At 35.0% G+C, this 13,864-nt stretch overlaps 1 protein-coding gene across 2 annotated transcripts in view; it reads left to right on the forward strand.

The window, feature by feature from the left end:
* The window catches only part of BAZ1A (bromodomain adjacent to zinc finger domain 1A), a 93,612-nt gene that overhangs the window by 42,288 nt on the left and 37,460 nt on the right, over nucleotides 1–13,864 (forward strand). For both annotated transcript variants that reach the window (XM_044231659.1, XM_044231660.1), the window contains exons 4-10: nucleotides 1,357–1,458; nucleotides 3,947–4,034; nucleotides 8,615–8,749; nucleotides 9,527–9,626; nucleotides 10,370–10,536; nucleotides 12,819–12,914; nucleotides 13,598–13,736. In XM_044231659.1, coding sequence (XP_044087594.1) covers nucleotides 1,357–1,458; nucleotides 3,947–4,034; nucleotides 8,615–8,749; nucleotides 9,527–9,626; nucleotides 10,370–10,536; nucleotides 12,819–12,914; nucleotides 13,598–13,736 — 827 coding nt within the window. The remainder of the gene's footprint in view (nucleotides 1–1,356; nucleotides 1,459–3,946; nucleotides 4,035–8,614; nucleotides 8,750–9,526; nucleotides 9,627–10,369; nucleotides 10,537–12,818; nucleotides 12,915–13,597; nucleotides 13,737–13,864) is intronic.

Raw genomic sequence — 13,864 nt, forward strand, 5'->3', positions numbered from 1 at the left:
TAAGTCATTATCTCCCCTTTATTCAGTATCCTCTAGTGTCTTTTCAGAGTGAAATCCAAAACTCTTATTATTTGCCTGTAATCTAGCCCTTCTGCTTCTTCTCTAAATGGATGTTCCTCTTTTATTCTCCTTATTTATCATTCTTGTGCAAACCATGACTACTTCCACCTTAGGGCCTTGGCACACTCTTTTCTCTCTTCCTTTAAACTCATTTTCCCAGGAATTTCTCCTCAGCAGTTCCTTCTTTTCTTTCAGATTTCTGCTTAAAGATTTTATTTATTTATTTGTCAGGGATAGAGGGAGAGAGAGCGAGCGAGCACAAGCAGACAGGCAGGCAGAGGCAGAGGGAGAAGCAGGCTCCCCGCCGAGCAAGGAGCCCGATGTGGGACTCAATCCCAGGACGCTGGGATCATGACCTGAGCCGAAGGCAGCTGCTTAACCAACTGAGCCACCCAGGCGCCCCCAGATTTCTGCTTAAATGTTAACTTCTTATCAGCCCTATCCCATCAGTTGATCAGGGCTGTTACTTTATAATAGAAGGGACCTATGAATTCCTTTCATAGCTTACCACCTACCCTGCTGCAGATTTTTGTTTCTTCGCTTGCCTCTATGTCCCCACTATGTTTCTTTTTCATTCACTGTTTAATCTTTATTGTTTAGTTTTGGGCACATAATACACTCTTAAGTATTTATTGGACAGATGGATGAATACATCCCCAAAGGAAAGACGAGATGAGAAGTTGGTGGAGACGAGGATTGAATGTATACCCTCTGCCAATTCTTAAAACAGGGTGAACTGTATTATCACTACTTTTGCTCTTGCTTTACATAGCTATTAAGAAAAAAGCTTAAAAGCAAATCCAAGAGCTATTTGTTTGCTTTACAAATTTATCTTACCTAAGGTAAGGTAGCTAAGTTGGTCGAGTGACTACCTTGGGCTCAGGTCCTGATCCTAGAATGCATTGGGCTCTCTGCTCAGCAAGGAGTCTGCTTCTCCCTCTGACCTTCTGCCCTCTCATGCTCTCTCTCACTGTCTCTCTCCCAAATAAATAAATAAAATCTTTTTTAAAAAAAATTTATCTTACCTGAACTGGGTACTTTGTGCTTTTTCATCTTTAGTTGATTTCTTCACAGGAAAATTTATTGAATGATTAAAATACATACCTAACATAAAATAGTGCTTTGTAATATTTTGGCTAATAGAATGGTGAGGGATGTTAGTAACTTATAAAATCCTAGTTAAACTAAAAATGCATTAGATTCTGTTACAGTGTGTTCTTAGAAACTGTATTTCTATTTAAAATCTCAGATTTTCAAACAAGTTATTAACTGATTTATATCTTTGCTCTTTTTTAGGAAGAAAAAAGATGCAATCGATCCCTTATTATTCAAGTATAAGGTGCAACCCACTAAAAAAGAATTGTATGAGTGTGCTATTGTTAAAGCAACACAAATAAGGTAAAACTCAGTATCTCACCCATGCTGGTTAAAAATAGAATAACTGTGTTCAATTAAGATTCACTATAGAACAAACAGTATTGCCTGTGATTGTTTCCCTTTTTAAAATAAATGTACACTTATAGACTGATAAAGTGAATCTTAATGGACTCCATGAGCCCTTTGTAACTAATCCCAAAGAGTTTTCAGTCTAAAAAGTTATGAAGGATCCTATTTGCGAGGTACTTCTCATGAGAGAACTCAGTTTTCAATGCTGAGAAGTCTGATGGTACTTAAAAATAGGTCACATTTGTAATATTTTATTCATTAGACACAAACATCTGATCAGTCTCTTCTGTTCCTTCAAGTTAATAATAACAAATTAGTATCCTTAAAAATTCCTGTTTGAGGGACATTTGGTTGGTGTGGTCAGTTAAGCATCTGACTCTCGATTTCAGCTCAAGTTATGATCTCAAGAGTCATGAGATTGAACCCCAAGTCAGGCTCAGTGCTCAGCATGGAGTCTGCTTGGGCTTCTCTATCTCTCTCCTTCTGTCTCTCCCACTGCTTGCACATGTGCTCCCTCTAAGTAAATTTTAAAAATCTTTTTTAAAAAATTAAATAAATAAAAGAGGGATAATTACTGGTTACTATTTAAAGGAAATGACTTTAGGTGACACAGATCTATTTTTAGGACAATCCCTATTGTTGTGTGCTGATGTTAGGCCCCTAGTCATCTGAAAGTAAATTGACGCTATCAGCCATTGATCAACTTGCTACTTAGTAGTCAATCTTGCATTTCATTTGATGTAAAATGATTTTACTTGGGGTGCCTGAATGGCTTAGTCAGTTACACATGGGCCTCCAGCTCAGGTCATGATCCCAGGGTCCTGGGATCCAGCTCCTTATCGGGCTCTCTGCTCAGCAGGGAGCCTACTTCTCCCTCTCTTTCCTCTGCCTGCCACTCCTCCTCCTTGTGCATGTGTGCTCTCTTGCTCAAATAAATAAATAAAAATCTTTTAAAAAAATGGTTTTACTTATTCTCATATACCTCTTGCCTCATATATACTCATATGAGTCCAAAGAAAAGTGATAATAACCTAAGTGTTGTGAATTCCTGAGTCAGATATATTACTTTCTTTAAGGAGGTGAGTGTAGTTTTTGGTTGGGTTTTGGGGGTACATCATTAATTAAGATCTCTGGAGTGGGAACACCTTGCTAGCTCAGTCGGTTGGGCGTCTGCCTTCACTCAGGTCATGATCCAGGGATCCTGAGATTGAGTCCTACATTGGGCTCCTCCTTGTCCATTGAGGAGCCTGGTTTTCTCCCTCTGCCTGCCTCTCCCCCTGTTTGTGTGCACTCTCTCTCTCCCCGACAATAAATAAATAAATAAAATTCTTTTTTATAAAAACTGAAAAAAAAAAGATCTCTGGAGCATTCTGCATTTTATTCTGTGCTAAAGAGTAGTATTCCCAAAATAATGCTCATAGATTATGCACACTTGTTTTTAACTATTTTTTTTTAAGTAGGCTAGTGAGTGCCATGTAGGACAATACGATTCTTGAGCACTGGTGTGTTTATTCAGTAGCCAAGAGATAATTAACCTTCTTATTATTAAGAAGCCAGGCTAGCACAGTAAGCCAGTAAGTATGCACAGCAAGCCAATTCTTTCTCTCATATAGTCCTTTCTATAAGAAAAGAATATACATTTTTGAGGAGACTAGTACTTTAAAACTCCTATATTGTTTATTCACTCGTAGAAGCTTTTAAGTTGGCTTTGTCTTGAAAGAAATATATAGAATTCAATTAAAACATTTACTTTCTTTCCAGAACTTTTCTAGAAATACTTGGGTATTTTGGCGGATTTTTTAATTTGTTTTGATTTGGTTTTGGTGGTGTTTGTTACCATTGTGGTGGTGGTTTTTGACTTTGGGGGCAAGGGAAAATAAAAAATAGCATGTTTTTGGAATCTTAATTCTAATTCTCTTTCATTTTAATCCCATGAATTTGTTTGCTGCCTTTTGAAGTTTAAATATGAAATATTTTAGAATTTGAAACAACCTGTGTTCAAGAATGTTCACAATAACCATTCGAATGTTGACCTACTTAGTGTTATATGAAATCTTGTAGTCCACTGATTTTAATTTTTTAAAGAATTTCAATGGTGATATTTGTAAGAATGATCATCAAATTTTCTAAAATTAAGTTTACTCTGTAGTATATTTTCCTTGAGGTTTATTTGGTTTCTAAGTGGTTCTTCTGCAACAAATGCATATACTGTGTTCATAATGGACATTTACAATAGATCCACTTGTTGATCTTTTAACATTCTACATAAATACTTCTGTATAAAGTTTCTCATAACGTCTACATAAATGCTATTGGAAAATGAAATATCCTTCTTTTCCTAAGCTTGAAATAGAGGTTATGGATTTACGGAGATTATGAAGTTCAAACTGAATTCTTTGATACTAACACTTTACTCTTTCTCCTCCTCTTTCCCTGGTAGCCGGAGAAAACACTTATTTTCTCGTGATAAATTAAAGCTTTTTCTGAAGCAACACTGTGAACCACAAGATGGAGTCATTAAAATTAAGGTAATCAGAACAGTGAAATTATTTATTGGAAGGAAGAAAAAAGAGAAAGGGTCGTATTATAAAGTTGAAACATTGCAGAAATGTTATTTCAAAGTGTTTGAAAATAGTTCTCTTTTTATCTGGAGCCAGTTTTTAGTAATTTTCTATTTATTAAATACTATTTTTGCAATTGCTAGAATTGCTAGGTGGCTCAGGTATTGCACTTTTTTCCCCCTTGTAAAAAAGATCAACCAAGACAGGTAAGAGTAATAGATGGAAAACTTGGAAAAAGAAAATGTTATAGGGGAAGGGAACAACTGTATTTTTTTTTCTTTTTTTTTCCAATTTATTTATTTTCAGAAAAACAGTATTCATTATTTTTTCACCACACCCAGTGCTCCATGCAAGCCGTGCCCTCTGTAATACCCACCACCTGGTACCCCAACCTCCCACCCCCCCGCCACTTCAAACCCCTCAGATTGTTTTTCAGAGTCCATAGTCTCTCATGGTTCACCTCCCCTTCCAATTTACCCAAAAGCACATACCCTCCCCACAACTGTATTTTTCTAAGTGGGATCCTGTCTCACAAAAATAAATTCAAAGAACAATGCTAAAATAAATTCTACTAGATAGGAAAACAATTCATATAATAAAAAGAACATCAGAGACCTATACTAAGTAGATGGATTATTTTAATAATCATTAAGAGGGGGAAAATCAAGTTTAGAAGTCTCACATTGTAAAGTAAATAAAAAGTTAAATGGTAAAACTAGGTCTAGTTTTTTTTAACTGAGAAATATTTAACTCATATTGGGAGAAATACTAAGTAAGAAATACTAAGTAAAAAAGCAGTAGAATGGGTAGAGAGATGTATGCATGTGTCAAAAATCAGCTACTATATGCTTAAGATTTGTGTATTTCATAATAAGTAACTGTTACATCAAAAGAAATGGAAAAAAAGAAGATATGAGTTTATGTGGAAAGTACTATTTCAAGTCTCTACAAACCAAGATAGATTATTTAACAAAACTGGGACACCTGGTTAACTTGGAAAACAAAATTAGAACTAACTCAGAGGAGAAAAAAGGAAATGAAATAATTCTTAATGTTATGCATGCTAAAGTACTTAGGAGGAGCAAGAGAAAAGAAATACCAAGAATAAGACTTATTTGACAATAGAAACTTAAGGTAGGTTCAGGGGCATCTAGTTGGGTGCCTGGGTGGCTCAGCTGGTTAAGCATCTGGCTCTTGATTTCGGCTGGGGTCATGATCTCAGAGTAGCAAGTCTACTTGGAGATTCCCTCTGCCCCGCCAACTTGCACGTGTGTGCATGCACGCACTTTCTATCTGTGATAAATAAATAAATTTTCAAAAAATAAAAATAAAAATGTCATGAATAGAATTGAAAGACAAGTGCTAGAGGAAAAATACTTTCAGTGACTATAATGAGGAGCTCAAAGCAATTAAAAAACATAAATATCCTAGTAGAAAAATAAACAAATAGGCATGATCAAAATTCACAGTAGATGAAATATAAAAACTTGAAAACATAAGATAGAATCATCTGAAATAATTTTGTTAATGTGAGCATATTTATGTATTTGTCTTGGTAAGAGGTAAAAGCTTAAATTGTGCTCAATCTGTGGCATTGAAAATCACAGATAGCCATGTAAAAAGATGCTTACAAAAAGTTAATGATTCAGATATTTGTGAGAAGTGGCTAGAACAGTGCTGGCACTGGTAAGCAATCCGTTATATATGAAATAAGTTATAGTATGTTTATCATAAATAGCAAGTTGACCAGTTTCCCTAACTTATAAAAATGTCATACATATCGATGAATAAAAACAACCCAATTGGGAAAAAAATGGTAAGAAGTATTGGCAGTTTTTCACCAAAGAAAATAAACCATCAGTAGACATGAACAGACATTCAACTTTACTTAATAAATAAATGAAAATTGGGACACCAGGATGGCTCTGTCAGTTAAGCATCTGCCTTCTGCTCAGGGCATGATCCCAGGGTCCTGAGTTCGAGTTCTGAATCAGGCTCCTTACTCAATGGGGAACCTGCTTTTCCCTGTGCCTGCCGCTCCCCCTGCTTGTGTTCTCTCTCTATCTCTCTCCTTCTGACAGATAAAAAAATAAAATCTTTAAAAAATAATGAATGAATGAATGAAAATTAAAGTGACAGTACACGTTTTTCTCTTAGAGTGTAATGAAAGTTATTAGTGGTTAGTCTAGTGTACTTGCACACAAACCCCAAAACAACAAAGTTTTAACACCCAATGTGAGTATAGTCCACTATTAGGAGTACTCAAGAACACGAAGATGTATTTGTTTATTGTGTTATGTGTGTATGAATAAGAAACATTGGCAATTGATGTATTAAAGCCTATTTTGACCTTTTTTAAGCATATATATTTGAGAAGAAACCACCCATATGTTTTATATTCATATTTTTAAAGGACAATTCTATATATTCAGGAGTTATTTATGTGGGATAGTCAACAACCATCTTAATAGACTTTAATACAAAATCTTAATAGATTCTTGATTTATTATGATGCCCAGAACTGATTGAGTTTTAAATGTTAAAAGTTATGTTCTACCATGATTACAATTATTACACAGAAAATTTAATTCCCAGTCGAAGTGTTAAAAAAAATTAAAAATTTTGAAAGATTTTTATTTATTTATTTGACACAAGAGAGAGAGAGAGAGAGGGCACAAGTAGCAGAGCGGCAAGCAGAGGGAGAGGGAGAAGCAGGCTCCCCACCGAGCAGGGAGCCTGATGCTGGGCTCGATCCCAGGACCCTAGGATCATGACCTGAGCCAAAGGCAGATGCTTAACTGACTGAGCCACCCAGGTGCCCCTAAATATTTATTATCATTATTTTCTTACACATTTTCTGAAAGATACTAATGTGAATGGCATGTTCCATTTTTTTGTAGAGAAGGAATGATGATCTTGGCTATTAGACCAAAAATAAAAAGTTTAGAGTTGGACATGGATGAAAGGTGAAGAAGTTTTGAAACTTTTGGATTTAGCAAATATCCTAAAACTGCACAACTTCTGATAAAAAAAAGAAAAAAAAAGTTGACTTCTCTGAACTTAAATCTGAATTAAACTTGTTAAGAATTTATCAGCATTGGGCGCCTGGGTGGTTCAGTGGCTCTGCCTTCGGCTCAGGTCACGATCCCAGGATCCTGGGATCAAGTCCCACATTGGGCTCTCTGCTCAGCAGGGAGCCTGCTTCCCCCTCTCTCTCTGCCTGCCTCTCTGTCTACTTGTGATCTCTGTCAAATAAATAAATAAAACCTTAAAAAAAAAAAGAATTTATCAGCATTTCTCCTTTTTGCCAGATCAGCTTTGAAATTTGATACATAAAGTCTTTAAGTTAAAAAGTCTCTATCACCCCCAATTGGAGGGAAAATCTAAATGTTCAGCACTTAGGAAATGGTTAAGAAAAATTAATTGGGTTAATACAGTGGACTTGTAATGTTAAATATATGGATTATTTATTTACAAAGAAAATTCCATACAAAATAAGTCAAAAGCAATGCAATCCAAAAGAGATTATTATATAAACATAATTTTGAAGTAGTTTTAGAATATAAGAAACATATGAAGGATTCCTGCATATTTTATGGGGGGAAAACCCTTTGAATTGTAGTTTTCTTTCTGGGAAAGCTGATTAATGATAGATTAAGTAAACCAGCTAAAATGTGTATTACTGGATAAACAATTTTTGTGTGCACACACACACACACACACACTGAAATATTACCCAGCCATCAGAAAGAATGAAATCTTGCCATCTGCAACAACGTGGATGAAACTAGAGGGTATTATGCTAAGCGAAGTAAGTCAGTCAGGGAAAGACAAATACATGATTTCACCCATATGTGGAATTTAAGAAACAAACAGGTGAACATAGGGGAAGAGAAGGAAAAGTAAAAAGATGAGAACAGGGAGGCAAATCGTAAGAGACTCTTACTCTTGGAAACAAACTAAGGGTTGCTGGAGGAGAGGGGAGGGAGAGTTGGTTGGGGTAATTGGGTGATGGAATAATGGAGGGCATTTGAGGTAAGGAGTATTTAATGTTATCTGCAACTAATAGATCAGTAAATTCTACCCCTAAAACTAAAAAAAAAAAACAAAAACAAAACAACAAAAAAAAAAACAAAAAACAGGGGCATCTGGGTGGATCCGTTAGCTAGATGGCTGCCTTTGGCTCAGGTCACAATCCCACAGTCCTGGAATCTAGTCCTGCATTGGGGGGGAGGGATCCCTGCTCCTCGGAGAGCCTGCATCTCCCTCCCCCTCTGCCTGCCACTCCCCTGCTTGTTCTCTCTCTCTCTCTCTCTCTCTCTCTCTGATAAATAAATAAATAAAATCTTTTTAAAAAATTAAAAATTAAAAAAACATATGGGAGAGAACATTTTAAAAAGTGTATTACTGTGTATTAACACATGAAATTCTAATGTTTTTGACCTAGTCTTTAATAGCAGTCATATGAAATTTTAGACATTTTAAATCGATATATGGTTTCCTAATGGTGTTATTGCTGTACGCTGTGTCTTTTTTTTTTAATGAAGGCGTCATCTCTTGCAACATATAAAATAGCAGAACAAGATTTTTCTTACTTCTTCCCTGATGATCCACCCACATTTATATTTAGTCCTACTAACAGAAGAAGAGGGAGACCTCCCAAACGAGTATCTATTAGTCAGGTAAGTAGAGAATGAATGAAAACTACATTGTAGCTCTTAATAAAACTGTTCAAAATCAAGAATGGTCATTGGCTCCCTTTGGCTCCCTTTGGCTCCCCTTGGCTCCCCTCCTGCACATAGCCTTAATAAGGGGCACATTCCTTTGTATACAATGTGTGTACCATATGTTGATAACTCTTAGCAATGAGACTTGTAGCAGTTTCAAGTGTGAATTAGACATAATGGGGATTTTATACCAAAGTGGAAGCAAGCATATAAGCAGTTACTGAAATGTAAAGCAGCAGAAATACAGAGATAAATTATGGGACTGAAACATGAAGAGCATATAAAAGATAAAAGATAATAAAAATATCATACTAAGTAGGTTACAGACTATTATTCTTCCAAGAAGTACAGTAAAAAGAAATCTTTTGACATTGACTATAGATATACGCCTCTTTCACATTTGATGTTTACACCATTTTGTTTATAAGGTACCATGGAAAAAATTTTTTTCTAATGCATATTTTTAAGGCTCTTCTTGTAAATCACTGGTTGTTTTTCCTGGGAGATTTTTGTACTACTTTGTAGAGCTATAGAACTAACTCAAATTCTCTCTGTTACTGAATAAAGTTATTAAAAGTTCAGTTATGCTTAGAATAAAATCTTATTATAGTAAGATGAGAGTTTAACTTGATGAGAGTTTAAAATTTTTATTACTGTTAGAACAAGGCCAGACGATCAGTTTGTAAAAGTTTTGGTGGTCTACAACTTTAGTTTCTTGGTTTGTTTTTTCAGGAGGACAGCGTTGCTAATAAACAGACTATTGCAGGTTATAGGAACAAAGCTACTAAAGAAAGAGACAAACTTTTGAAACAAGAAGAAATGAAGTCACTGGGTGAGTTTAACATTCTCTCCAAAAACTGTTTGTATAGGAAAGAATATTTCTCTGTGCTTGGTGGGGGGTGTTTCTGATATGGCGTATTTCTTTTATTTGGGTTTTGGTTTTTTTTAAGCCTAGGTATCTGTATCTGTATCAGATATCTGTAGATTTTTGTCTACAGTATCTGTAGATTTTTATGATAAAAATCCCCCTCAGGTATCTGTAGATTTTTATGATAAATGAGACCTGTGTTCATCTCTTAAAACAGTATCTCAAGGTATCCCCTGTTAAACCAACCTAATGCTAGATTACGCACATGTTGGAGTTTCTATGGCTTCCAGACTCTTTGGGGCCATTTGCTTGATTCACGCAGCTTTATAAAACATTGCATTCCAGATTTGACAATACATATGAATCATTTGGGAATCTTATGAAGATTCTAAATTAGTAGGTCTGGATGGGAGAAGAGAGTCTGCATTTCTAACAGGGTGATATTTTGCTCCTGATCTTAGGACCACACTTGGAGTAGTAACAGGGCTTTGAAAGGCAGATATAGGTTTGTCCCAGTGCAGTAGTTTGTCTTAAACCCAGCCAACTTGCTTTCCCATTGTAATCACCTGCTGGCTCCCTCCAGCAATTTACAACCCGCGTGAGTCTCTACTGATCACATTTAACCATAAATTTTTTTAGGGATTATTTTGTTACTTTAAAAAATGTTTTCTGTCTGTGAATAGTTCTAACTTTGACCTTCTCCACAGCTTTTGAAAAGGCTAAATTAAAAAGAGAAAAAGCAGATGCCCTAGAAGCAAAGAAAAAAGAAAAGGAAGATAAAGAGAAAAAGAAGGAAGAATTAAAGAAAATTGTTGAAGAGGAGAGACTGAAGAAAAAAGAGGAAAAAGAGAGACTTAAAATAGAAAGAGAAAAGGTATTCATTCAAGTATATTAGCTATGCTCTCTATATAATAAGTAGTGGGTTTTACATACTTAAATTCATGGTTAATTTTCAAATGCTTTTACACTTTGATTCGTATTTCTAGTTGTGCATAGACTGCTGATAAACAGTTATTGCTTTATCTCTCTTTTGCTTTGGAAAATTTAATAATTAAAAAAAAATTAATAATTTAAGGTTCAACGTGTGTGTGTGTGTGTGTGTGTGTGTGTGTATACACATACCTGTCTTTATAACCCAAAGCCTTTTAAAAACAATTCTGAAGTTGATTTTCTTCATTATTTAGACTTCCAAATTTAGGGAAGATGATACGCATAAAACTTGTAAAATCTATAATTGGAAAAATAAAATCTACAAATAATGAATTATTAGTGTTCTTATTCTCCTTGAAGGAAAAAGTATCTGTAAAAATGGGTTTTTCAGCATATCTTTTATTAGAGTCTTTAGTGGTAGATATTTCTTAGAGAATTCTGTAGGTAGTTTCCTCCAGAGTCAGGAAGTGTCCTTGGTTTTGCCAGATATTCGCAAGCAGCCCTAGCTGATCCTGTTACACCCTGTGCTCGTTTAAATTGCCTGTAGTTTCTTGAACTATTTCAAATAGGCCATTGGACTGGGGCTGGAGGTCTCTAATACATACACACTCCAGAAAATGTAGAGGACAGGAAAACCACTTGTAACCTACATGTGTTAACATTTAGAGATAGCATTTTTTTAAAAAATTTTATTTATTTATTTGAAAAGGAGAGAGAGCACTAACGGGAGGAGCAGAGAGAGAGAGAGAATCTCAAGCAGACTCCCTGCTGAGTATGGAACCCAACACAGGCCTTGTTCCCAGAACCCTGTGATCATGACCTGAGCCAAAACTGAATCAGATGATTAACCAGATGCACCACCCAGGTGCCCTTAAAGATAGCATTTTTTTTTTAGCACTTCAGTTTATATTTAATCTTAATTCTGGGCCTTAAAAAAAGAAATGCAGGATTTATAATTTTGTAATTTTTTTTGTTTTAGTATTATTGAAATATCCCTTCATGTTATTTTTTTCCTTTTTTTTAACTTTATTTTATTTTTTCAGTGTTCTGAGATTCATTGTTTATGTATCACACCCAGTGCTCCGTGCAATCCCTTCATGTTATTAAGTAAACTAAGTAAGGTGGGATTTTTAGTGACTGCATAATAGTTAATCAAATAGATACAAGTAAAGTGCTTTATAATTTTTTGCTCATTAATGATGATACCCTGTTCAAATTTATAAATAAAAGTTTTTAATGTTTTTAGATTATATCCCTGGATAAATTATTAGGAAGTAGAATAATAAGTCAAAGGCTAAGAACATTTTTTAAAATGTACATAGGTATGTGTTTGCTAAATGTGCTTATTTTCACTCTTAACAGTGAATGAGAATACCCATCTTATTACATGCTACAAGAATTATTTGGGGCAGGGAGGGGAAGACTTACGATAGCAGAATTAGTTCTGTAACTGTCTTTTTATGTTGAAAAATTGATAAGTGCCCATCTGTTACCTCCAGTGGTCCTAAGTTTCAAAGGAAGAGAATAATATTAACATATGTTAAATATTTATTGGAAAGTAATTATAAGTTGTAATCAATTTAAAATATTTCCTTTACACTCTGCTTTATTGGAGACTTTTTAGGGTCATAATTTATCTTCCAGTGTCAAATACAAGAACCAAGAAATAAGTGTATTTATCAAAAGACCAAGAGAGCAAGAGAAGTGGCTTGGATGGAAAGAAAAAGAAACCTATCAACTGTGTTCTGATACTGCTTTTACTTCCTGGTCCCTCTATCCTTAGGCTGCTAGACTTAAATGAATCTTGAAAATAACAACTATACTAGAAATATGGGGGGAGGTTTTATTTTAGGTACTCTAATAATTTGTTACATTACTTTGTCAGCATTTAATTGATTTGAAATGGAAGAGCCCCTGTAGGCAGAGTCAGATTGAATTAGTATTTATCCACAGGCTACTATGTATGAGACCTTTTCCATCTTTGTAGCGGTTGTGTTAGACAGGCATTGTATCAGTAGTTCTAAATCAGTAGTTCTAAAACTTGAGCATGCATCAAAATCACTGGAAGGACTTACTAAAACATCAACTCCTGGGTCTCAAATGAAGTTCCTTGTTCAGTAGGTCCGAGTTAGGGCCCAAATATTTGTAATTCTTACAAGTTCCCAGGTGATGCTGATGCTGCCTTACAAAATTCTTATAAAAAATTTTATTAACCTTTTGTTTTAGGAAAGAGAAAAATTACGGGAAGAAAAGCGAAAATATATGGAATACTTAAAACAGTGGAGTAAACCTAGAGAAGATATGGAATGTGATGATCTTAAGGTATAAGTATATTATGTGACATTTCACACCTATGCTCTTTGTGCCTTATGTGGCTTTGCTAATTAAATTTTTCTTTCTTTTTAACAGCGGGATCATATTGAACTGAGAGGAAATAGTCAGTTAAGCAGATGCTATAGTTAGAGTCCCAAAGCAGCACTGTTAGTGTTTTATAACAGACTTCAAAAATGATTCTCATTCTGCAGACACAATTTGTCATTTGTATGGCTTTAATAATCCAGTATTATCATGCATCTCAGTTTGTAAGGAACCAATTCCACGTTCAGTAGATGGTGGATTACTTCTATTCCATACTAAGAAAACCCTGCATTGAGGATAATATTGATGTAGCTAATAATGCCTTGATCTCAGAATCTAGGTTAAAAGTCTGTTTTAACTAGAAAATGTAGTCAGAAGTACACATCAGCTCAAAGTTGTTCTTAGCTTGATTTTTTTTTTTTCTTAGCTTGATTTTTAAAAAGTCACTAGTGACTGTAATTACTAAAGCTGGAATAAGGCCAAGACATTTATAATTTTTAAAGTTCCAAAGGTGATTGGGATAAACATCCAGGGTTATGAACCACTAGTCTACCTGAAATCTTATTCAACAAAGAGTATATATCTACCTTTTACAGTTTTCTCCACTATATAACTCAAACAGTTACAGAATTTGTTTAATCTTTCAGGAACTTCCAGAACCAACTCCAGTGAAGACTAGACTACCTCCTGAAATCTTTGGTGATGCCCTGATGGTTCTGGAGTTTCTTAATGCTTTTGGGGAACTTTTTGATCTTCAAGATGAGTTTCCTGAGGGAGTAACCCTAGGCAAGTTCTATTGCTGTGTTAATAAGTCACCCTAATATTAGTGGTTTAAAATAAAAAATTAATATATCTCAGAATTCTGTAGAGTCACTGGACCTCTCTGTCCACCCGTTTTCTTGGAGTCTTTCATT

This window comes from Neovison vison, chromosome 13, assembly GCF_020171115.1.
Source record: "Neovison vison isolate M4711 chromosome 13, ASM_NN_V1, whole genome shotgun sequence".
NCBI classification, from domain to species: Eukaryota; Metazoa; Chordata; class Mammalia; order Carnivora; family Mustelidae; genus Neogale; species Neogale vison.